The sequence below is a fragment of the Dryobates pubescens genome, chromosome 11, assembly GCF_014839835.1.
Source record: "Dryobates pubescens isolate bDryPub1 chromosome 11, bDryPub1.pri, whole genome shotgun sequence".
Taxonomy (NCBI): Eukaryota; Metazoa; Chordata; class Aves; order Piciformes; family Picidae; genus Dryobates; species Dryobates pubescens.
Genome location: NC_071622.1, coordinates 34,907,827 through 34,933,690, shown reverse-complemented (window position 1 = coordinate 34,933,690; position 25,864 = coordinate 34,907,827). Strand labels below are relative to the sequence as shown.

The following is a 25,864-nucleotide window of genomic DNA, read 5'->3' as shown; positions in this document are numbered from 1 at the left end:
TTTGTGGCTGCCAATGCTACAGGCAGCAAAGACAGGAGCACAGGGCCAGCAGTACTCTGTCAATCATGAGTGACAAAGAGAAATGGGAGGAAGGGAACCCACAAGGGCACTGTCTGTGTGGAAGCCTCATTCTCCCATCACAGTATCCCATAGAATGGTCTGGGTTGGAAGGGGCCTCCAAAGGTCATCCAGTCCAAACCCCCTGCAGTCAGCAGGGACATCCCCAGCTACATCATGTTGCCTAGGGCCTTGTTGAGCTTCGCCTTAAATACCTCCAGGGATGGGGACTCAGGCCTGGGCAACCTGTCCAGTGTTCCACTACCCTCATAGTAAAGAATTTTTTTCCTCACATCCAATCTAAATCTGCTCTGCTCTAGTTTGAAGCCATTGCCCCTCATCCTGTCACTGCAGGCCTTTGCAAACAGTCTCTCTCCTACTTATGGAATTTACATTCTTCTTCTGATTGCAGTTTCAATATCACCTGTATTTTGGTCTGCTTAACACTCCTTATGCAAACACATCTACTCATTCAAGGCATTACTTGACCTGTGCCTCAATGTATGACTTAGAAGACCTTCCACGTATTCCGTTAAGCTGCAGTTGTTTTCAGCCTACACATGAAAACATTTGGCCCCTCAAAATTCTCTGGTGGAAGAACTCAAACTACAGACTTTACAGACAAGAAATACTCTTTAGAGACATCCTATAGGAAACAGAAAAGCAATCTTGTAGTGTAACCTGCTTCAATTAATGGAACCTGCAGAGAAGCTGGGAAACCAACCAGAAAAAGGGAAAGGAAGAAACTCTTCTCATTCCACAGAACAGCAACTCGATTCCTCTGTAGGTTTCTTGCAATTGCTGTTCTATCTATGAATCACAGAATGGTTTGGAAGGGACCTTAGAGATGATCTGGTTTCAACCCCCCTGCCATGGGTAAAGACACATTCCATCAGAATGTCCATCCCACCCGAACACTTTCATGGAATCCACCTCTAAAGCTGCAGGGACTTCAAGCAGCTGTGTCTGTTAGCAGACTGCTGAAGTGGATAACACAACAATTTGCCTTCATTCTAGCTGCTGCATGACTAGGAGATATTGTGGAACAAAATGGTTCAGTTGAAAGATCTAGACCAACTGCCTGACCACTTCAGGGCTCACCAAGTACTCTGCAAGTACTTGCCCAAGACTGTTACAAGTCCAGTAAGTCTCAAGAGCAGAGTACAAACCCCCCCTTCAGTCCCACTTTTCCTCTCCCATATTAAAGCACCTGCAGGTCAAGCATTACAGAAGAGCAAACTGTCTCTGCTCTATCCCTGAGACCTCATTTCCAAGATCAGACTCCTGAGGACCTATGACCTGATAGCCAGTTGCATTTATCCTCAGATGACATGGAGGGAGAGAGGATGGAGAAGCAGATGGACTCGGGAATGGAAGTGTGGCAGCAGTGCTGCAGGAATACATTAGCAGGAAGCAGCATTTGAAAGTATTTAAAGAATAGGAAAGTTTCCAGGATGAACATAGTGATCACAGGCACATCCCTGTCAAATGGCCCAGCTCATCACTTACTTCTCAGCACACATTGTGACCACGGTCAGCTCTACCACACGGCTTGATGCTCACGTCTGCTACTGCAGATCTGGCTGAGCAGCTGTGTCACAGCCTCACAGCAGCAGGATGCCCATTGCTGATGAGAATCTCATCAAGACAGACCCAGCTACTAGTACTTGACTTTTACAGGTTTTTTAATAGCCAGGATGGAAAGTGGAAAGTCACTGGAAAAAAGTCATGTATTCTCTCATTTTAGAGCAACTCCCAGTAAAACTCACATGTCATGCAGCAATTAAGTCACATTAAAAGAACCTGGGTTACCTTGAAGCATGCTATGGCTCTAACCCAACAGGTTCCAGCCCTCAAAATAACACCAGTTACCCTGAACACCAAGGCAAGGACTCTGTTGCTCTATCTCAAAACACCAGCAGCAGCATGTAGCCCAGCCAAACTAGAAGAAAAAAATGCAGCTTTAAAAAGCCAACAAAAAACCCAACCAACCAACCAAAACCCCTCACAAATCAGAGTATTTAATGAACTATATTCCGTGACAATCATGATTTGGAGGTAAAAATAGCAGAACTTCATTCAGAGAAATCCATTTCCTCCACTGGTCTACGCCTGCATCTTTACAGGCAGAACTACAGCTCTGTTGCATGGTTCATTTGTATAATTCATTCACAGAAAAAAGAAACACCAAACCAAATTTACACTGAACATCTATGCCTAAACTGTCATAGACAAGAGAAAATATTAAACAGAGGTGAATCCAATGAGACTCTGAAACTTGGAGAACAAATTTCAACTGCTCCTAAAAGCACACAATTCGCCTCGGTGAAGAAACATTACCTTATCACCTATCTGCCCATAGCCTGCACAACTATCCCACATGAACACTATGTCCAGGAGGAATGCCCAGAGGAAAGCCAGAAGAGAATTCTGTCTGAAACCTGGAAAATGTTGCCTTTATTTAATAATGTTAATGATTAGATTTCAGGCTGTTGAAGTCATCAGATTCTCAGGGGCTAAGTTCTCCATTTAATAAAATACAATGAATATGCAAGTGTAACACAGGCACCTTCAGTGTCAATTTTCCATGCCCTGACCTCCCACTGCATGTCATTTTCCCCAGAGACTGGTGACTGGGAGAGGAAGCAGAGTTAAATACCATCAAATTCTATTATTAGCTTTTTAGAAAGGCTAATTACAAGACTGCTAACCCAGAGTGTCATGGTGATTTCTCTGATGTAATCATATAGCAGGAAACGAAGGGAAACTACCAATCCATTTCACTGAAAAAGAGATGTTACAACTTCCTGAGCCACGCAGAAGAAATGGAATTAAAAGCCCAACAAACACCACATGCAAAGAGCAGAAAAACCTCAGCAACAGAAAAACCCTGTTAAGATCTCAACAGCATTTGGAGGCTCAAAAAAAAGCACACAAACAAGTACATAAAACAGTCAACCAATTGGTGTTAAAACCAGAAGGAAAACAAACCCAAGAGCCTACATAGCATACCCTGTCAAATGATGTAGCTCAGTCCCCAGAGAAAAAAGAACAAGGTCTCAAATATTAAGGCTGAGCCTGGCCATGAGGGTTTACACTGGATACCATCTGAGACCTCATGGCACTACAAATGCAGAAGGGAATTGTGTTTGGGGTTACCACCACATCACTCTGATGAAGAATTACCTTCTCATGTTTTGTTTTTATTGATCTGAAAATGAACTCACTTGGGAATCTGATTATCACTGTCTTATGAGACCACTCATTATTGGGCTTCTTTTCTTAATTACTCTAATGCTCACAGCTCTCTAAAATAAACTCTTCTAAAGAGTTGGATGTGTAAGCGTGCATGCACCTAGTGGGTCCATATAAAGCCATAGTTAAATAATCCCATCTCCTTCCCTCTCAGTCATTGCTGCACATGATGTTCATAGGTTATTAAATTATGCTCTCATGCCCTTGTTAGCTGAGAACACAAATAGTACATTCAACAGCTTGAAGGGAAGACATCACTGCTTTCCCCTCTTAGATAGTTCCCCCCCGCCCCCAAAATCCGAAGACAAATTAATGGAATAGACCTCCTCTTAAACACATCTGTGTAAACCGGACTGACAGAAGATCATATCCAATTAGAGGCACACAGGCTTAGCGTGCACACACATCAGTAACGCTGACATATGGAGAGAACCAAAGCAAGCAGGACTGCCTCCCTGCTCCTTGCACATCAGTTTGCTTTCTAAAAGCCCACCAAAAAAAAAAAAAAAAAAGAGAGAAAGCAAAAGCGACTGAGGGGTTTTCTAATTCATCTATCTGCAACGGATACACGTTTCAAATCGTGGAAGATTATTTTTACCGAAAAGAGCCGAAGGGGGCTGGCAGCACAGGCACCGCCAGTTACATAAAGCGGAGCTAAAAATACTCTTCGGAGGCGCGAGGTGGGCAGCGGCTGCGGCCGGGGCCAGTCTCGGCTGCGCTGCCCACCGAGGCCCGAGCGGCCCAGATACAGCCCCGCAGCGCCCGGAGCGCGGAGGGTCCCCGCCCGCTGGGCCCACCCCACAGCTACACCGCCGGCGGTGCCGCTCCGGCCGCGGTGAGGCCCGGCCCGGTCCGGTCCAGCCCAACAAGTTGCCAGAGAGGCGGTGCGGGCAGCCCCTGCTTACCACCAGCACGGGCACGCCTGCGGTCAGCGAGTAAAGAAGCACCGGGGGCACGGCGCTGCGGTCCTCCGGGCCCGGGTAGGGCTTTCGGTACGCGCCCTCGTAGCAGAAGAAGCCTTGCACGTTGACCGTGAAGGTGTCCGTGTACTCGAAATAGTAAGCCAGCATCACGGTCCCTGCCATGATCACCATCTGGAAGTAAAGCATGCTGGTGAGCGGAGAGGGCACTCGCATGTACGTGGGCTCCGGCAGCCGCGCCGGCCCCCCTCCCCGGCGCCGCGCTCCGCCCGCTCCCCGGCCGCATCCACGGCGGGCGGAGGCGGCTCGGTGGCAGGCGGCAGCGCGTCGGGCACGCGGGGCGGGGAGCGCGGGCAGGGCAGAGCGGGCGGGGACCGCGACCCGGGCCCGCCACTCCGGCAGCGGCTCCGGCGCGGCCGCGGCTCGTGCAGCGGGCGGAGCGCGGACCGCGGGGGGGGCGGCTCCGCCCCGCCCCACCCGGGGAGCGGCCACCGCGCCGGTCCCCGGCCCTGGCGGAGGGTGAGCGAGGGGGAGGCTCCGCACCGGCGGTAAAGACCAATCTGAAGGTTTCTGCCCCCGGAACGGCTTCCACGGCACGGCCCCGCCACCCTGGCTCGTGAGCGAACTCTCCCCCGGCTCGTATGGGTCGCCTCTGCGCCGACACACACCTGTATGAGCGGCGTGCGCCGGCAGGGGAGCTCCCAGAACTACCCGAGCCGCCTCCGCACCGACACGCCGGGAACCACCGGCCGCTCGGCACTGCGAGATGGCACCTCCCGTACCGCCAGCAACCACAGCTTGGACGAGCCCGGGCAGGGAAACGGATCGCCGCTATTTGTCGGGGCGATAGAGGCTTCCGAGGAGGGGACACGCACTCTTTTGGACAGCTATTGGAGCAATTCGGATTTAACGCTTTCCTGTAAGAGCTATAAGGAAAATGGGTAGCTGGGCATGAAGTGATCCTCACCCAAGTAACACCCCAGAGTAAGGGGAGAGTCTGCTCCGGCAGAAATCGTGTAGGTATGGACACAGAGAATGCCACCTGAGAATGCATACTGAGCACAAGCACAGAACGCTTACAGACTGTGCCCAATGTCCTACACATGCACTTGCCTGCAGGCTCTGGTTTGCGTTCCCAAAGCCCAAAATGATGAGAAGTTACCTGAAGGTACTCCACAGTCTGAGTCACAATGTTAAATGGCCAGGAACCAGTCTGTAAAGGGACACCGTAGCCTTAGAGATCCTCTTTGCTTACTTAGTAAAGACTGCTGGGTATAACAAACGAGATCTGATGACCCTGGTTCATAACGTGTGATCATTCTTCTCGTGGTGTGCTTCAGCTTTGACTGTTCACTTTCCTCCCCTTTCTGGAGAATTTTGTTCCTATTCACTGATGTTAGTCTCCATGTATTTATTTTTAATCAGCCCTTGAAGAACACACACTTCATGCCTGGATTCCACATCCAGTCTATTTTTATGTGTTCTTAACATACTCCCCAGAAGAATCTAAATCAAGTCATTCACATTGCTCTCACCAGACTTGGCTGGATAGCTCCCTGCCGCCGTGGTAAAACCATAGTGAGATATGAGACATCTTGTGGCGAATTCTGCCCAGCACAGAGTTTATTTCCCCCGTTTCTTTCGTGCAGTCCGATATCCATCACACACAAAAAACTTCATTTCAGCCTGCAGATTGCACACAAATACCCCCACTCTTGGGATATAAGACCTGATCCAAAGACCACAGCAGGACTGCAAAGTGCACTAGACTCAGCTCTTCAGTTCTGTGTGAAGGGATGACCCAGAGAAACGCTGGCAGCATATTTCTTTCAGAGATTGCATTGAGGGAAATTAACCTGCCAATAAAATACCCCAGCACTTTGCTATTACAAGCCAACTTTCATTTATAGGTATGCAGTGGAGCTACTGCATGCAGGAATTGGAGGACATAAGAAGTAATGTTTTTACAAACCTTCTTTGAAGCTACTGTCAAACTCTCTGAAGGATTTTGGATCATAGAATCAATCAGGTTGGAAAAGACCTCAGAGATCATCAAGTCCAACCTATTACCTAATAACTAACACCTCATGACAACTAAACCATGGCTCCAAGTGCCACATCCAATCCTTTTTTGAACTCCTCCAGGGACGGTGACTCCACCACCTCCCTGGGCAGCACATTCCAATGGCCAATTACTCTTTCTGGGAAGAAATTTCTCCTCACCTAGAGCCTAAACTTCCCCTGCTGCAACTTGAGACTATGTCCTCTTGTTCTGTTGCTAGTTGCCTGGGAGAAGAGACCAAACCCCATTGGCTACAACCTCCTTTCAGGTAGTTATAGAGAGCAATGAGGTCTCCCCTGAGCCTCCTCTTCTCCAGGCTAAACAATCCCAGCTCCCTCAGCCTCTCCTTATAAGACTGTGCTCCAGACCTCTCCTCAGCCTCATTGCCCTTCTCTGGACATGTTCAAGTGTCTTAATGTCCTTCTTAAATTGAGAAGTTCACATAGTTTGACCACACATGTTTCATCAGATCAGGTTACTCAGTCCAGACAACTCTCAAGTTCCTTGAAGGATGGTGATCTTTTCACAGCCACTCTAAACAACCTGTGGCAGTGTCCAACCCCTGATGTGTGTAACACTTTTTCCTTACACTAAGATATAATTTTCTTGTTCTATGCTGGGCCTGCTGCCTCTCCTCCTATCACTAGAAACCTGGAGAGAAAAATCTGACCCAAATCCCTATGGGATTATCTCATTAAGGGGCAATAAAATTAATAACCATTCTGGTGGTAGAGGTGTTGATCTGTTAGAGGGTAGCAGAGGGACCTTGACAGGCTGGAGAAATGGGCAGAGTCCAAGGGCATGAGATTTAAAACATTTAAGTGCCAAGTTCTACACTTTGGCCACAACAACCCCATGCAGTGCTACAGGCTGGGGACAGAGTGGCTGGAAAGCAGCCAGGCAGAGAGGGACCTGGGGGTACTGGTGGACAGCAGCTGAACAGGAGCCAGTAGTGTACCCAGGTGGCCAAGAAGGCCAATGGCATCCTGGCCTGCATCGGCACTAGTGTGGCCAGCAGGAGCAGGGAAGTCATTCTGCCCTGTACTCAGCACTGGTTAGGCCACACCTTGAGTCCTGTGTCCAGTTCTGGGCCTCTGCATTTAAGAAAGATGTTGAGTTGCTGGAAGGTGTCCAGAGAAGGGCAACAGGGCTGAGGAGGGCTCTGGAGCACAGCCCTGTGAGGAGAGGCTGAGGGAGCTGGGGGTGTTTAGCCTGGAGAAGAGGAGGCTCAGGGGAGACCTTCTTGCTGTCTACAGCTACCCGAAAGGAGGTTGTAGCCAGGTGGGGGTTGGTCTCTTCTCCCAGGCAGGCAACAGTGACTGGAGGACACAGTCTCAAGTTGTGCCAGGGGATCTTTAGGCTGGATGTTAGGAAGACGTTCTTCACAGACAGAGAGATTGGCCATTGGAATGTGCTGCCCAGGGAGGTGGTGGAATCCCCTTTCCTGGAAGTGTTTTAAAAGAGACTGGATGAAGCACTTAGTGCCATGGTTTAGTTGATTAGATGGTGTTGGGTGATACGTTGGACCTGATGATCTCAAACGTCTTTTCCAACCTGGTTAATTCTGTATTCTGTCTTTTTATCCTAAGCACTTGGTCTTTTCTGCTCATGCACAATTGCTAGCAAGTATATATTGGCTGCCATTAGATGAAGAACAAGATTGTTGAAGGAATTACTAAGAGGCATTAGAGGGAAAAGAGTTCATCTTTTCTCTTATTCTACAAGAGTGACACTCTTTATGCTCTGATGCGTAGCTTCAATCCTTTAAAAAGATGATGTGCAACAGGACAGAAAAATCTATTAGATACAGCATTCACTTGGATTATTTGGCTCAATCTAGTCCCCATGCTTCAAATACCACAGGTACACTGGCCGGGGGATAGAGTTACAAGTGAGAAAATACAAGGTGCAACTCATGAGTTTTAAAGTCAGCTTCATCAGTAGGCACCTCATAGTCATCTTCGTGTTCTGATTCCACTCAGGTCGCTGACGAAGAAACGGAAACCTGACAAGATCAGTCAGAGGAGTGTGTCCAGCAGATCCAGGGAGGTTCTTCCGCCTTCTACTCTGCCCTAGTGAGACCTCACCTGGAATACTGCATCCAGTTCTGGGCTCCCCAGTTCAAGAGGGACAGGGGTCTGCTGGAGAGAGTCCACAGGAGGGCTACAAGGATGCTGAAGGGACTGGAACAGTGCCTGATGGGGAGAGGCTGAGAGCCCTGGCGCTGTTTAGTCTGGAGAGGAAAAGACTGAGAGGGGATTTAATCAATGTCTATAAATATCTGCAGGCTGTGATTCAAGAGGGAGGGGACAGGCTCTGCTCAGTTGGAGTCTGGGATAGGACAAGAGGCAATGGATGGAAACTACTGCACAGGAGGTTCCACCTCAACATAAGGAGGAACTTCTTCACTGTGAGGGTCACAGAGCGCTGGAACAGGCTGCACAGAGGGTTGTGGAGTCTTCTCTGAAGACTTTCCAGCCCTGTCTGGATGCATTCCTGTGTGACCTGTGCTAGATTCTATGGTCCTGCTCTGGTAGGGGGATTTGACTTGAGGATCTCCGGAGGTCCCTTCCAATCCCTAACATCCTGTGATCCTGTGAATTGATCAAGTAAACCCAGAGCTATACTTTTTGTTAGTGATATGATGTTTATTTGCTGCACAGTTGAGTATGCAAGGGTATTAAAGCAAGCAAGCAGAAGCACCAGAACACAATACCCAGTGACTAATGCAACCAGCTAAAGATATTCTGCAATCTCAGTATTCCCTGCTGATCTATATCAGTGATACACAATGACAGCAAGATGGCAGGGAAAAGCCCAGAACAACCCATTTTTGTTTCAGAAGGCTGTTGGTGAAATTGCCAGTTCAAACTCAGGTGCCAGACTGCTTTCAAAGCTAACTTTCTTAGGAATAGAGCCAGCGATCTCTGAGCAGGAGTTCCCAATAGTCCTCAGGGATTTATCTTGTTCTTTTCATTTGCTACCTGATTTTAAGTGAAATATGAGGACATGAGGAAATTTATTTTCACTGTGAGGGGGACACAACGTTGGAACAGGCTGCCCAGGGGGGTTGTGGATTCTCCCTCTATGGAGATATTCAAAACCCACCTGGGTGCATTCCTGGTATAGGTGATCCTGCTCTGGCAGGGGAAACCTTAGCTGTGCTGTTTTGCAGTACTTTGAAATCACAACTTCATTACAGGGAGATATTTCTGATTCCAAACCAAATGCACTGGCCTATCATGTTTGCATCTCCATTCTCTGTTTTCTAGTTACAAAACATTACTATAGCAAAGGAGAGTAAAGAAACAAAGCCAACCCAGAAAGACCTTCTCAGTTTGAAGAAAGTAAGGACTGATATCAAATCATTCCACTGTCTTTACCTTTCTGTTTATCTCTTTCATGGTTTGCCAGAGTGACCACAGCTGGAAACCCAATGGCTGTTTTTCTGTTACACCTCCACACGACTACACTAAACCAGCCCTTTCTGAGGGGAATATTGCATCTTCCTAGACCAGCAGGTCTGCCCTGCTGAGACCACACCTGCAATACTCTGTCTAGTTTGGGGCTCCTCAGTTCAAGAGAGACAAAGAGCTGCTGGAGAGAGTCTAATGGAAAGCCAGGAGGATGATTAAGGGACTTGAGCAGCTCCCCTATGAGGAGAGACTGAGAGCCCTGGGGCTGTTTAGTCTGGAGAAGACTGAAAGGGGATCTGATCAATGTTTATCAATACCTGAGGGGTGGGTGTCAAATGGAGGGGGCCAAGCTCTTTTTGGTGGTGCACAGTAGTAAGCCAAGGAACAACAGGTAGAAGCTTGAACATAGAAGATTTCACCTCAGCATGAAGAGAAACTTCTTTACAGTGAGGGTGATAGAGCCCTGGAGCAGGCTGCCCAGAGAGGCTGTGGAGTCTCCTTCTCTGGACACATTCAAAACCCACCTGGATGCATTCCTGTGCAGACTACCCTGGATGATCCTGCTCTGGCAGGGGGGTTGGACTGGATGATCTCTGGAGGTCCCTGCCAACCTCTAATGTACTGTGATACTGTGATCTTCATTGATAGTACAGCAGTAAGGAAGAATGAATTGAAACCTTTAGAGACCTCTTGGCTTTATCCAGGAAGCAAATCAGGAAAAGCCCCCTAATGTGGCAAACAGCAGGAGAGAGATTTACTTGCACACAAACTTCTGAAGAATATTGTGTAACACTTAGCTATTTGCTTCAAGCTTTACTGTGCCAATACACAATGGTCTCCTCCTCTGTATTTAATAAGAGATATTGTTAAGAGAGAACAAAAAGAAAGGACATTTAAATTGTTTAATTATATTGTCTCTATATGAAGTGATTAAAGTCCCAAAGCCCCGGGCATTTTCTGCTAAAATTTATGCTTCTAAAAGACCATCATAATGCAAGAGAAAAATAATGGTTTTGGCAGCTGGAGCACAGCACAGAATCAGGAACAGAGGGTTGCCCAGTACACTTGCAGTATGATTCAGTCAAGCCAGGCACCAGATCTAAGCTTTCCGATGGTCTTATTATATAGTTCACTGAGAGACGCTCCAGCAGGTGACTAAGCTCTACTACATTAGAGGAGGATGAATCATCCTCTGCAAATATCATTCATTCCACCCTAAGAAACACCACCAGCCTCTGATGATACCACAATAATGAGACGAGCTTTGATGACTAGTTTAGACTAGCACCCTTCTTTTAAAGGGCTCTAGTAAGATGTGATCAGTTTTAAGCTTAACATTCACTTGCAGATAGCTCAGCTGTCTCCAAAATAGGAATTACACTTTGCAAAAGTCACGCAAGGAGCAAAAGGTCAAATTAGTAACAGCACGAGCACCAGGATTGCATTTGTATTGCTGGATTGTGGGGAGCTAGACCCTATTTCAGTACAAGACATTTTGCTCAAGTAAGCTTGGGCACTTCATGCAAGAAGATGAGAGAGTGAGCAGATGGAGATGAAACAAATGAGGAGGAGGACAAGGCAACAATGAAATGATTGAGTTTGATATAATGAGTAGAGCCACAGCACGTTAGTTGCCTAGACAGTGTTTACATCAATGAGATAATTAATCTTCTTAAACTGCTTTCTGGCTTCACACTAAGAAGTGCTATTGCATTCAAGCTTTTCATAAATTGCAAGGGAAATTTGGGATGCAAAAAGGACACCACATACCTAAGGCCTGCACATCTTGAGAACTAAAGCCTGAGCTAGCACATCCACCACTCTGCTGAGAGAGAACACTGTTTTGTCGATGTGACAGGAAACGAAACATTGATAGCTGAAAGCTAAAATCATGTTAAACATGCATACTTGAAAGCTCAAACCATGATTATTTGAAATTAAACATTGGTATTTGAGTTTTCAAATCATGATTATTTGACCTAAGGCAACTTCATGAAAAAGCCAACCACGTAGACCATTCTTCCCATGGCTAGGAAGTTATACCCCTTGGCAGACACATTTTCAGTAACTGCAACATTACACAGACTGACTGTAAGCATGGCACTCTTAGGTATAATTGCTTCAGTACAAAACAGAAGAGTGACCTTAGGATATTGAAATTAACTTCCTCACCTCCTTCACAAAGAATATTGTAACTGTTACAATGTATAGATAAACAGATAGATAGGTAGGTTGGTAGATGGACAAATATGTAGATAGATAGATGGATAGATAGATAGATAGATGGATAGATAGATAGATAGATAGATAGATAGATATGTAGATAGATGGATAGAAAGATATGTAGATAGATAGGTAGATGGATGGATAGATGGATGGATGGATGGATAGATAGATAGATAGATAGATAGATAGATAGATAGATAGATAGATAGATAGATATGTAGATGGATAGAAAGATATGTAGATAGATAGATGGATAGATGGATGGATAGATAGATGGATGGATGGATGGATAGATGGATGGATAGATGGATGGATGGATAGATAGATGGATGGATGGATGGATAGATAGATAGATAGATGGGTGGATGGATAGATAGATAGATGGATAGATAGACAGATAGATAGGTATATAGATAGATAGATAGATATGTAGATAGATGGATAGAAAGATATGTAGATAGATAGATGGATAGATGGATGGATGGATGGATAGATAGATAGATAGACAGATAGATAGACAGACAGACAACAACAATAAGATGCTACATAAAACCTGTTACAGGATTGATCCTTACAAGAATTATTCAAGATGTTCCCCAAGTGGCTTGGTTGTCATTTCTCATCATCATTACCTTCCAGGCTACATTGCCAAGCATTAGCAGGAGACTCAGAAAGGCAGCAAGTAGGGAAGTAGTTGAAAAGTCACTTCTGAGAGACATAGCAACAGCCTTTGCTGGCTTGAGAAGTGAATCTGAACTGAAAGGAGCATCTGGAAATGTAAAGCACCAGAGTTGTATAAAATAATAAACAAACCAACCAGCCTTTTAAGATCCTTTGTGGTGATTTCTAATCATGGGTACCACAAATTATTATTATCTTCCTTGGCAGACACATTTTCAGTAACTGCAACATTACACAGACTGACTGTAAGCTTGGCAATCTTTGGTGTAATTGTTTCAATAAAAAACCCACAAGAGTGACCTTGGGATTTTGAAATAAACCTCCTCACCCCCTTCACCCAGAATGTCATAGTTGTTGTAATTTCTCTTGATGAAACAGAACCCTTCTCCAAGGTAATCAGTGCTACCTTGGAAGATTGATGCAGCAAATTGCTGAACAGCAGCTGACATAAGCAGAGCACTACCCTGTTGGAGATGGAGTAGTCAAATGGAAAAAAAAAAATCACATAGATCTGCCCTGTGCAGTACACTGTATGGATCTGCACAGCTGGTTCAGTTCAGGCCTTTCCACCACAGGGCTGTGTTTAAACAAAACGTTTGCCCACTCCTCAGAATTCTACATCAACAGTATACAACTTGGTTAAACTGGAAACACTGAAGTCTGCAGGAAGGGAATAGCCAGCCTGGCCAGCCACCTTTCTGTGGTTCCTTATGCTCTCTCCCACAGCTTAGCCACATGCAGGAACTGGACAGACACTGAAGACACTGGCACAGGTTGCCCAGGGAGGTGGTGGAAGCCTCATCCCTGAAGGTTTTTAAGGCCAGGCTGGATGTGGATCTGAGCAACCTAACCTAGTGTGAGGTGCCCCTGCCCATGGCAGGAGGATTTGAACTAGATGATCCTTGAGGTCCCTTCCAGCCCTAACAATTCTATGACTCCAGCAGTTCCAAGCACTTATACACATAATGTATGCATACACTGTACAAAGATATGTGAGCAGCAGCTGAAGTTACCGAAGACAGGGAGCTAAATTTGTTTTAACCAAAGGAGACTTAGCTCATTTGCAGGAAATGTGTGTCAGAAGTCATGCCCTGTCTGTTTATGAGGCTGGAGTTTGATGGCCTGGTATCCACCTGAATGAATCCATCCTTTCATTTTTAAATTCCTCACTTAAACAGAAGTGTGACCGTTCTTCACCTCTGCACACTTGACATCATCATGTTTTGCTAATTCCATGACTGGGAATAAAATATTCTGATATACTGAGGAGGGGAAGGCTAAAACTATCAAAAACTGTGTAAAAGAATTTAGCTGTCACTTTGGCATGGGACTCTGCATGGAATTGTGAGGTCTTCCTTCCAGGACTGAGTATTCCTCAACTCAGGGGCAGCTGCAGAGTAAAACTGGCAGTGATCTCTTGCTGTAACCAAGCTCAGCCCTTAGCAATTGTATCATGAACAGGTATGGTATAAAATCATAGAATCATAGAGTTGTCTGGGCCAGAAGAGACCTCCACAGGTCATCCATTCCAACCTCCCCAGTCAGCAGGGACATCCCCAACAGTTTCTGCTGGGTAAGCACACACACAGTTGTCAGCAGGGACCTCATCAAGCCTCACCTTGAATATCTCCAGGGATGGGGCCTCAACCACCTCCCTGGGCAACCTGTTCCAGTGTTCTACTACCCTCATAGTAAAGAACTTCTTCCTCACATCCAATCTAAATCTGCTCTTCTCCAGCTTAAAGCCATTGTCCCTCTTCCTGTCACTGCAGGCCTTTGTAAACAGACTCTCCCCATCCTTCAGGTGCTAGCAGGCTGCTATTAGGTCTCCCTGGAGCCTCTTCTCCAGGCTGAACACCCCCAGCTCCCTCAGCCTGTCCTCACAGCAGAGTTGCTCCAACCCCCTGATCATTCTCCTGGCTCTCCTCTGGACCCTCTCCATCAGGTCCTTATGATTCTATGTCCTTCCAATATAGAGGGCTCCAGACCTGCACACAGTACTGCAGGTGAGGTCTCACCAGAGTAAAGTGGCAGAATCACCTCTCTGGATCTGCTGGCAACACATCTTTTGATGCAGCCCAGGATGTATACAAGATACCAAAGATATTCTGAAGTCTTTACATAAGATTAGATTAACCACTTAACTCCTTTCAAAAGGTAAAGGCTCATACCATAAATTATGCACCTTAATCACTGCACACCTCCAGCTCTGGCTATTGTTTAATGTATGCACCTCACGCTGGCAGGAGTCCAGTACATCCTCTGCAACAGTTTCTGCTGGGTAAGCACGCACACAGTTGTGCAGTGAACTACTACTACTATGGTTTTACAAATTCCAGCAGACATTTCTCATTAGCATTACACCTGAAATCACACTCCCAGATTGGATATTACTCGTTACTTTATAAAGTTGAGACAAAAAGCAGATAGCAAATTCAGGATACCTTCAGTCAGCGGTGACAGGGAGAAAAAAGCACGACAAAAAAATAGACCACAGAGTTTACCAAGCAGAATGGCAGCCACTATTCATTTCTATGGTGTAATTAGAATAGAATAGAATAGAATAGAATAGAATAGAATAGAATAGAATAGAATAGAATAGAATAGAATAGAATAGAATAGAATAGAATAGAATAGAATTAACCAGGTTGGAAGAGGCCTTTGAGATCATCAAGTCCAACCTATTATCCAACACCACCTAATCAACTAAACCATGCAACCAAGCACCCTATCAAGTCTCCTCCTAAACACCCCCAGCTCCTCTGCTATGAAGTCAGACTGCTAGCCAGCCAGGATCCCAGAAATCATCCTTGCTCCTCTAGTTTTGCTGAGGAAAAAATCCTGACTTTTAGAAAGGTACATGATGGCAACTTCACCACCTCCCTGGGCAGCCCATTCCAATGGGCAATCCCTCTCTCTATGAAGAATTTCTTCCTAACATCCATTCTGAACCTCCCCTGGCACAGCCTGAGACTGTGTCCTCTTGTTCTGGTGCTGGTTGCCTGCCTGGGAGAAGAGACCAGCACCTGCCTGTCTACAACCTCCCTTCAGGTAGTTGTAAAGACCAATAAGGTCTCCCCTGAGCCTCCTCTTCTCCAGGCTATGCAACCCCAGCTCCCTCAGCCTCTCCTCATAGGGCTGTGCTCCAAACACCTCACCAACTTTGTTGCCCTTCTCTGGACACATTCCAGCAAGTCAACATCTTTCCTAAACTGAGGAGCCCAGAACTGGACAGAGTACTCAAGGTGTGGCTTAACCAGTGCAGTGTACAGGGGCAGAATGACCTCCCTGCTCCTGCTGGCCACACTGTTCCTGATCCAGGCCAGGATGCCATTGCCCCAGTTGTTCAAGAAAGCTAGAAACAGAGCTGCTGATTTTCTTAAATTGCTTTGAAATTATTATGTTTTAACCCCTTCTGGCTACAAGGCTAAGCCCAGAGCAGGAGGGAAAAGGCAAACTTTAAGGCATTCAGCTGCTCACACCGAAGCTGCTGAAATTAGAAAGTGCAATTCTTGAATGGCTGCATTCCTACACAATAATTGCTGCAGGAAGCACACTTTCCATCCATCACTAGCTACTTCTCTCCTGTCAAGATATCTCCAGCCTTAGAGATTTTCAAAACTTCAGTGACAGCTGTCTCTGAGGATTCTCACAAAAAATCGAAGCCCTCTCTGAGCACATGGTGGGATTACAAGGCTGCCAGAAGTCCTCTCAAACCTGAATTTTTCCTGGATTCTGTGAATTACTTCTGATTTAATCCAACCCATACATTTTCAGTCTTTATTCTTCATTATTACAATCCCTCCTAATGATGATTCACTGCAATTACAGTAATCCATTTGATTATTGTAATTCATATCTAAAAATAAAATCAGATTTCCTCTATGTTGGCAAATCAGTGCAAAGTGAAACTGCCCTTCCAAGTTACCTACACTGGTACCAACAAATCTATCTCTTTGGCTTTTGCTTTTTTTAAAGGGACAGTGTTATACACAGAGAGAGAGAGAGGGAAATAGAGAGAGAGAGATGTAGATAGATGGATAAAGAGATATGTAGATAGAGAGATCTGTAGATATGTAGATAGATAGATAGACAGATAGATAGATATGGAGATAGGTAGATATGGAGATGGATAAATAGGTAGAAAGATATGTAGATAGACAATAGATAGATATGTACATAGATAGATACAGAGATTGGTAGATAGATACAAAAATAGAGAGACAATAGATCAATAGATATGTACACAGATATAAAAATAGGTAAAAAATATATATATAGATAAGACAGACAGACAGACAACAACAATCAGGTGCTACATAAAACCTGTTACAGGACTGATCCTTACAAGACTTATTCAAGATGTTCCCCAAGTGGCTTGGTTGTCATTTCTCATCATAATTACCTTCCAGGCTACATGGCCAAGCATTAGCAGGAGACTCGGGAAGGCAGCAGGTAGGGAAACAGTTGAAAAGTCACTTCTGAGAGACATAGCAACAGCCTTTGCTGGCTTGAGAAGTGAATCTGAACTGAAAGGAGCATCTGGAAAGGTATAGCACCAGAGTTGTATGAAATAATAAACAACCCAACCAGCTTTTGAAGATCCTTTGTGGTCACTTGTAATCATTGGTACCACGAATTATTGATAACCAAAGCTTTCAAGCTCTTTCACAAAAGGACTTAGTTGAGATTGCTCCACGTTGTCACATCCTCTGTGTTTAACAAATTCTCAGGCTAAAGGGCATGACACAGATCAGCTTAGAATGTGAATATCACTGAGGTAACAGTGGCAAAGAAGTGGCCATGTGGGAAAAGGGGGTAACAGAAGGAAAAGTGGGGAGAGAGATCTGTGCGAGGGCACAGTGACAACGTTGGCAGCAACATCAGAAGATGAAATTAGAGGTTTCTTGTGGGAAAATGCAGCAAGTAGGGGATTCTGTCATCTCCTGCCAGAGCAAAAGGATTAAAAGGCAGCAGCTCAGCAGCTCAGCAGCTCACACAGGTGGTGTGACAGCAGGACAATATGAAGCAAGTTTCGTTATGCACAGGCAGCCTGGCCCTTCGAAGGCCTGGTGGGTGGGAGGGGGGTAAGAGGGCCATAGCACCATAGCACTGGGACAGAATGAAGGACTATAAAGCATCTTCAGGATTCATATGGGAAGAAGGTTAATTGATAGCTGCCAGAACTAAGATTAGTATCTCTTCTGACCTCCTAGTGACTTTAATTCCGTAGCCTTAAAGCATCATGCATTATATTCATCACATTGGCAGAGACTCATTCTCTGAAGCGTATGAGGCTTGTGTGTTAAAGCTGTAAATCTGAAGTACAGCTACCTCAGAAACAGAGAGACATTGAAATTAAAATTGAAATTAAAAAATTCACCTTTCCTGTGGAGACAGACTGAGACATTTGGGGATGTTCCGTCTGGAGAAGAGAAGGCTCCACGGAGACCTTCTTGTGTCATTCCAGTATTGGAATGGGCTGCCCAGGGAGATGGTGGAGTCACCATCACTGGAGGTGTTTAGAAAGAGACTGGATGGGGTGCTTGGTGCCATGGTTTAGTTGATCAGATGGTGTTGGATGATGGGTTGGACTTGATGATCTCAAAGGCCTCTTCCAACCTGGTTAATTCTATTCTATTCTATTCTATTCTATTCTATTCTATTCTATTCTATTCTATTCTATTCTATTCCATTCCATTCCATTCCATTCCATTCCATTCCCTTCTACAGGAAAGCTGGGGAGGGACTTTTTAGGATGTTGGGTAGTGATAGGACTGGGGGGAATGGAACAAAACAAGAAATGGGTAGATTCAGATTGGATGTTAGAAAGAAGTTCTTCCCCATGAGGGTGGTGAGACACTGGCACAGGTTGCCCAGGGAGGTGGTGGAAGCCTCATCCCTGGAGGTTTTGAAGGCCAGGCTGGATGTGGCTGTGAGCAACCTGCTGTAGTGTGAGGTGTCCCTGCCCATGGCAGGGAGATTGGAACTGGATGACCCTTGAAGTCCCTTCCAACCCTGACAATTCTATGATTCCATGATTCTGCGGTTATTTGTTGCAGCCACTGTCCTGCTGGGATGAGTGCACAGTGCATGGGATTGTGAAATACTTTCCAGCTGACCAATTGCATACTGCAAAGAGAAAAGCAAAAAGATTCTATGTGTGCCAAGAATAACATCCTGACGTGTTGGCACCCTGGGACTGGAACATGCTGCAGAGGCCACCTCCTTGACACACTGGCTCCTCTTATTGGAAGAATGCATTTAGCTTACGTATGTGGTTGGGTTTTACTGGTGAAGTGATTGATAAGAAGGAGAATTTAAGCAGCTACTTGGAGCAATAGTGGAGCCTGGGGGGTTTTAGGGCTTCCTAGGGACTTTGACTTAGAATCATAGAATCAACCAGGTTGGAAAAGACCTCAGAGGTCATCAAGTAAAACCTTCTGTTAATTAGCTGCTTCACCTGTTAAGGGCTTCCAGGACTTTGTCTGTTAAGGGCACTCTAAGACTCTGCAATGTTGGGAGTTCTACAACACAGTAATAAAGGACTTCTGAGAGGACTTCTGAGATTCTCTGCCCTCAGCATTTCTGGAATTCCATTGCTGGAGCAGTAATGGGGTTCACATATTTGTCACCCAAGGGCACCTCGTTATCAGGGGTTACTACAACTACAGCAGCTCCCCAAAAAGGAGGAGCAATAATTCTTAGTGTCTGGGCTTCCTTTCCCCCATAAGATTTCTGTGGATTTAGAGAAATTAAAATCAGTGGGAGATCCAAGTACAGAACATAAGGACTGCAGAACCAGCTTCTCACTAAGCTGGCACCAAAATCACCCTTTGGAAAATGGAGTGGGCAGTTGCTACAAAGATACAACCATCTTAGGACACATAATTTTCATGGCACTAATCTGTTCTTCATGGAGCAAGGCCAATATCCATCATGCTGGATACTGCCTCTGTGCTAACTAGGACGGTATCCAAATTGAATTTAAGCAAATTATTTAGCTTATTAGGCAACCTAATGGCCAGTGTTTCATTCCATTAGGAACATTCAAAATTTCAGTTAGCAGAAGGGAGAGAAAAAAAAAGAGTCATCCCTCAGAAATCTAGTTGAGGATGTCCCTGCTTACTGCAGAGGGGGCTGGACCAGGGTATGAGATTCAACAAAGCCCAGTGCAGGGTCCTGCCCTTTGGCCACAACAACCCCATGCAGGCTACAGAATGGGGGTGCGTGGCCAGAGAGCAGCCTGGCAGAGAGGGACCTGGCAGTGCTGGGTGACAGCAGCTGGACATGAGCCAGCAGTGTGCCCAGGGGGCAGGGAAGGCCAATGTCATCCTGGCCTGGGTCAGGAATGGTGTGGCCAGCAGGAGCAGGGATGGAATTCTGCCCTGTGCTGGGCACTGGTGAGGCCTCACCTCAAGCACTGTCTGCAGCTCTGGGCCCCTCACTTCAGGAAGGATATTGAGGTGCTGGAGCAGGTCCAGAGGAGTGATGAGACTGGAGAAGGGACTGGAAGGAAAGTCTGATGAGGAAAGGGTGAGGGAGCTGAGGGTGTTCGGCCTGGAGAAGAGGAAACTCAGGGGCGACCTTACCACTCTCTACAAATACCTAAAATGAAGTTGCAGTCAGGTGGGGGTCAGGCAACTTGTGAGAGGACAAGAGGGCATGGCCTGAAGCTGTGCCAGGGGAGGTTTAGGCTGGAATGTTAGGAAGCATTTCCTGACAGTAAGGCTGATTAGGCACTGGGATGGACTGCCCAGGGAGGTGGTGGAGTCACCATCCCTGAAGGTCTTTAAGAAAAGCTTGCATATGGCAGGTGGTGGCCTGGTTTAGCTGCTGTGGTGGTGTTAGGTCATAGGCTGGACTTGGTGATCTCAGAGGTCTTTTCCAGCCTCAATAATTCCATGATTCTGTGATCCTGTGACTAGATGACCTTTGGAGGTCCCTTGCAACCCAGACCATTCTATGATTCTAATGAATGGGATTGGAAAGGATATCAGATTTGCCCCAGCTGACCTTGCCATTAGTTACACAGCCAAAGTTAACACTGAATTTAGGATAACTATGTATGGTGTATTATTTATGACTCTCCAATGCATATTATCCACACAGGTTTTAACCATGTACTCTCAACTTAATGTCCCAACTGTCTCACTAGCAGCTCCAGGAATAAGGGTAATGAAAATGGGGATGCGGAGCAGCTTTCGTCACACAACCTTCCCCAAGGATAGAAATAAAATCTTGGAAAGAGAAATTTTCATTGCATTTCACAGCAGTTTAACCCTGCCCCAGTATCTGTATTTTGCCAGGTCTGTGTAATGAATATATACTTCTACATAATCTTTTCATTTCAGTTTCCAAGAACAATATCTCCAGTGTGGGTGTTTCAAAGAAATGCAAAGTAATAAAGCTTCTAAACCAACTGGGATAGCTGTGCCACACAAACACTTAAGAAAGACTTCCACTGCCTAAAAATACCTCTAAGCATACTAAAAATACCCCACAGAGAAAGGAAAGTTCGACTCCTTGCTCACACCCAATAGGCACAGAAGTTGTGACTCCCTCCCTTCCTCTAGGATAGGCATCAGGAGAGGTAAATCAAAATGCATTCACTGGAAACCAGGATCTTTTTCTCCCTGTGTTTCCCATGGTCAGGGCTGGAAAAGCCATTGCATCAAAGAGAACTGCAAAAGTTCTTGAAACCTCTTCAAGACAATTCCAGAAAAAAAGAATTCATGGATGAGTTTCTCTCCATTATAGCTTCCTGCTGTCCTTGGCATCTTCTGTCTCCTGCCTCCTTGTGATTTGATCTATTCCTTACCAGTAAAAGAGGCATCACAAAAAGTAGGAGAAAAAGTACCTTCTTGTTACTGGCTGCTACAACCCAGTTCAGTACCAGCAGGTGAAGATGAACAAAGAGGACAAGTGGATCATTTCTGCATTGCCTGGGGTGACTGACACAACCCTTATATGCAGGGCCTCCATGGGACAGCAATGTGCCCTTGTAGCCAAGAGAGCCAATGGCATCCTGGGATGCAGCAACAAAAGTGTGGCCAGCAGGGCTAGGGAGGTTCTACTCCCCCTCTACTCTACCCTGCTGAGACCATACCTCCAATCCTGTGCCCAGTTTGGGGCTGCCCAATTCAAGAGAGACAGAGACCTGATGGAGAGAATCCAAGGGAGAGCCATGAGGATGATTAGGGGACCTGAGCATCTCCCTTGTGAAGAGAGACTGAGAGCCCTGGGGCTGTTTAGTCTGGAGAAGAGAAGGCTGAGAGGGGATCTGATCAATGTGTATCAATACCTGGGGGGTGGGTGTCAAGTGGAGGGGGCCAAGCTCTTTTGGGTGGTGCACATTATAAGACAATGAACAACAGGTACAAGCTTGAACATAGAAGGTTTCAGCTCAACAAGAGGAGAAACTTCTTTACAGTGAGGGTGACAGAGCCCTGGAGCAGGCTGTCCAGAGAGGCTGTGGAGTCTCCTTCCCTGGAGACTTTCCAAACCCACCTGGATGCATTCCTGGGTGATCCTGCTCTGGCAGGGGGGTTGGTCTGGATGATCTCTGGAGGTCCCTTCCAACCTGTAATATTCTGTGATACTGTGACCTGTACTTACATCTAGTTCTCTCTTATGCAATTCCTTCCTGTGTCTGCTACAGTGAAGTTGCTTACTGGAGCTTCACTGGTTTATGAAAGCTACGATCAGAAGCGGCTTGGGCAGATTAGGTTAGCAATAAAGAACATCTATTGAATTGCTCTGCTTTATCCATCACAAAGAAGTAGCAGCTTTCCAATGTTTGCCTTGTCAGTAGAAGACATTAACAAGTTTTATTAGCACAATTAGTGCTTTTCAGCAGCAGCAGTTCTTTCTCTCTAGGCTGTGCTGCTTTCAGTGAATGATTAGCGTCAGAATCCTCCCTGCATTTCTACAATCCTGTTAGATATGGCTGGGAGTTTAATTTTCAGGGCTTTGTCAAGTAAAATGTGTTGCTGTTCTTGAGAGCAAAATACTACACAGATGATAGCCAGAGTGCCCCTGGGGACTGTCTAACAGTGGACTATTCCTGTCTAGCAATGCCAGAGCAGATGTATTGGGGCACTTATTTTTTTCACTGCAAAGCATTACTAAAATGAATTACTGAAATTAGCAACTGAAAAGAACTGTGAAAGAACTACTTGCATGCAAGGTAATTTCTATCCAAAAGCTATTTAAGGGAACAGTGCAGAAAAGTCTGGGGGTGTCCTCTCAGCCTGAGCTGGGGTTTGCTGGGCTGTCTGCAGTTTGAGGGTGTCTGGTAGCTCTCTTCAGGTGGGAGTTGACTAATCCCAAAGAAAGAAAGGGTCTGCCTGGTCCTGGCATCCCAGTGAGGAACACCAGGTGCTAGGAATGTTTAGAGGAGACTGGAGAAAGGGTGGATCAGAAACTGGAGAAGGAGACTGGAGCACAGTAGATTGAGGAGGAAGTTATTCACAATGATGGGGTGAAATACTGGGAAAGGTTGCCTAGTGATGTGGTAGAGGTGTTCAAGGTCAAACTTGATGGGGACTCTAAGCAACCTGATGTAGGTGGAGATGTCCCTGCTGACTGCAGAAAGATGATCTCTGGAGGTCCCTTCCAACCTCTATTGTACTGTGATACTGTGATACCTTGGAGGGTCCCTTCCAACCTGATGCATTCTGTGATTCCACAAAAGGCATTCTGTGATTCCATGAAATTAATTCTGTGATTCTGTGATCAGTTCTGAGCAGGTGTTTTGGATGTGGTGCTTGGGGCTATGTTTTCGGGGTGAGCCTTGTAGAGTAGGGCTCTGGGTTGGACTTGGTGATCCTGAGGGTCTTTTCCAACCTGAGTGTTTCTGTGATTCTGTGATTCTGTGATGTACCTGTTCCCATGTGGACTCATTCACAGGTCAGTCCCTCTGACTCGAGTTCACCAGACCAATACCAGCCTGTCCAGCCCCACAGCAGAGGCACAGGAGCAATGCCCTGGCCATCTGCCGCCCAGACCAATCACCATGGTGTTAGTAGAATGCTCCCAGGCACTGCAGTCAGATGATCAGCAGTGCAGCAGGACAGAAAGCAGCAAAAGCAAAGAGCAGCCACTCATCAGCACTGGGCAACAACACAGAGCAAGGCAAAGTAAGCTGCAAGGCAAGCTAAGCAGCAAGAACAGCTCTGCATTTGATAGAGTACACTCCAGTCAAGGCTGCTCTTATCTCTATAGCCCTTCAAGCCCCACATTGGGCACCAAAAAGGACTGCCCTGGTTCAACCCCAGCCAGCAACTCAGCCCCACACAGCCTCTTCTGTGACAGCTCCTCTGTCAGATAATCTTTATAATGTCCTGGACAAATTTAATGGCAAAGACTGCAGAAGCAATTCACTTCCTAGTTCAAAGCTCACCATAAAACAGCTTCTTTGCTCAACTTGTTAGGATTGTGTTTGTATCTGAAGTCATAAGCTAATGGGATCCAAGACTGGAAAAAAACCTCTCATCTCCCCCACTTCAGGTGCTAGAAGAAATATGCAGGACAAAAATACTTTTTCCTTAAGTCACACTGAGTCAAAGGCAGATGTCATGATGGGGTTCTGCTATAGACCACCCAAGCAGGATGAGGAGGTTGATGAAGCGTTTCATAGGTAGCTGGGGAAGGTCTCAGAATCACCAACCCCTGTTCTTGTAGGGGGCTTCAGTTTACCATATGTCTGCTGGAAATACAACACAGCAGGCAGGAAATAGTTCCAGAAGTTCTTGGAGTGCATGGAAGGGAACTAACACAGCTGGTGAATGAGCCAATGAGGGGTGGCCAGCCTCTGCTCCTTAGTGGCAAGAGACAGGAGCAGAGGAAATGGTTCCAAGCTGCAGCAGGGGAGGTTCAGGCTGGATGCTAGGAAATATTTCTTCAGAGAGGGATCTCAAACATTTCAGTGGTCTGTCCAGGGCAGTGCTGGAGTCACCATCCCTGGAGGTGTTTAAGCAGCCTGTGGAGCTGGCATCAGGGACATAGTTCAAGACTGACCCTTCAGCACTGGGTCAAGGGTTGGTCTGGATGAGCTTGGAGGCCTCTTCCAACCAGATGTTTTCTGTGAGTCTGTGATTCTGTAGAGGGCTACTTGTAACTGAAGGCACAGGTTTCCACCAAGCAGCAAGCCAAGGAGAGCAAAGTCACTGAAAGCTATGGAGTAAGGTTTTCAGCTGCAATTTGTTTCTTTTATTTTTCTTGTTAAATCTCTGTGTAGCTTGAGTTCCATCAAAGAAACTCTGTTTGATCTTTTCCTGGTTCTTTGGCATTTATCTGTGGTATTTAAAGCACTGCATTGCTTTAAAACAGCTTTCATTTTGTTACAACAGGGAAAAAAAACACCAAACAGGAAAGAAAACAAAACCCCAAACCAGCTGAATTATGTATTGAAATTATTGTTGGTTTTCTTGCTGTGCTAGAACTGCTAATCTTTATGCTTTCTATAGTACCTTTCAGGAACTACATATTGCATTCAAGGGGCTATGCAGAGCCTGAAGAGGTAAATCATGGAGAAGGGATCAGCAAGATGTAACAGTACTATTCAAAACAAATCTGCATGGTATTTCACAGAATCACAGAATGAACCAGGTTGGAAAAGACCTTTGAGATCATCAAGTCCAACCTATCACCAACACCATCTAATCAACTAAACCATAGCACTAAGTGCCTCATCCAGTCAGTTTTAAACACTTCCAGATATGGTGATTCCACCACCTTCCAAGGCAGCCTATTCCAATAGCACTTCCCTGTTCATGTGCTGTTTCATTTCACATTGAAGGAAAAAATTATGACACAGTTTCACAGAGCATTAGAAGTTGGAAGGGACCTCCAGAGATCATCCAGACCAACCCCCTGCCAGAGCAGGATCACCCAGGAATGCATCCAGGTGGGTTTGGAAAGTCTCCAGAGAAGGAGGCTCCACACCCCCCCTGGGCAGCCTTCTTCAGGGCTCTGTCATCCTCACTGTAAAGTGTTGAGCTGAAAAAGTGTTGAGCTAAAACCTTCTATGTTCAAACTTGTACCTGTTGTTCCTTGTCTTGTTACTGTGCACCACCCAAAAGAGCTTGGCCCCCTCCACTTGACACCCACCCCCCAGGTATTGATAGACATTGATCAGATCCCCTCTCAGCCTTCTCCTCTCCAGACTAAACAGCCCCAGGGCTCTCAGTCTCTCTTCACAGGGGAGATGCTCAGGTCCCCTAATCATCCTTGTGGGTCTCCCT

The 25,864-nt window shown here is 46.0% G+C and overlaps 1 protein-coding gene across 2 annotated transcripts in view; it reads right to left on the bottom strand.

Moving 5' to 3' along the window:
* The window catches only part of PLPPR5 (phospholipid phosphatase related 5), a 76,118-nt gene extending 71,482 nt beyond the window's left edge, over positions 1-4,636 (bottom strand). For both annotated transcript variants that reach the window (XM_009908088.2, XM_054165048.1), the window contains exon 1: positions 4,218-4,636. In XM_009908088.2, the coding sequence (XP_009906390.2) occupies positions 4,218-4,448 (231 nt within the window). In that variant the 5' untranslated portion in view covers positions 4,449-4,636. The remainder of the gene's footprint in view (positions 1-4,217) is intronic.
* Between the last annotated feature and the right edge of the window lie 21,228 nt (positions 4,637-25,864).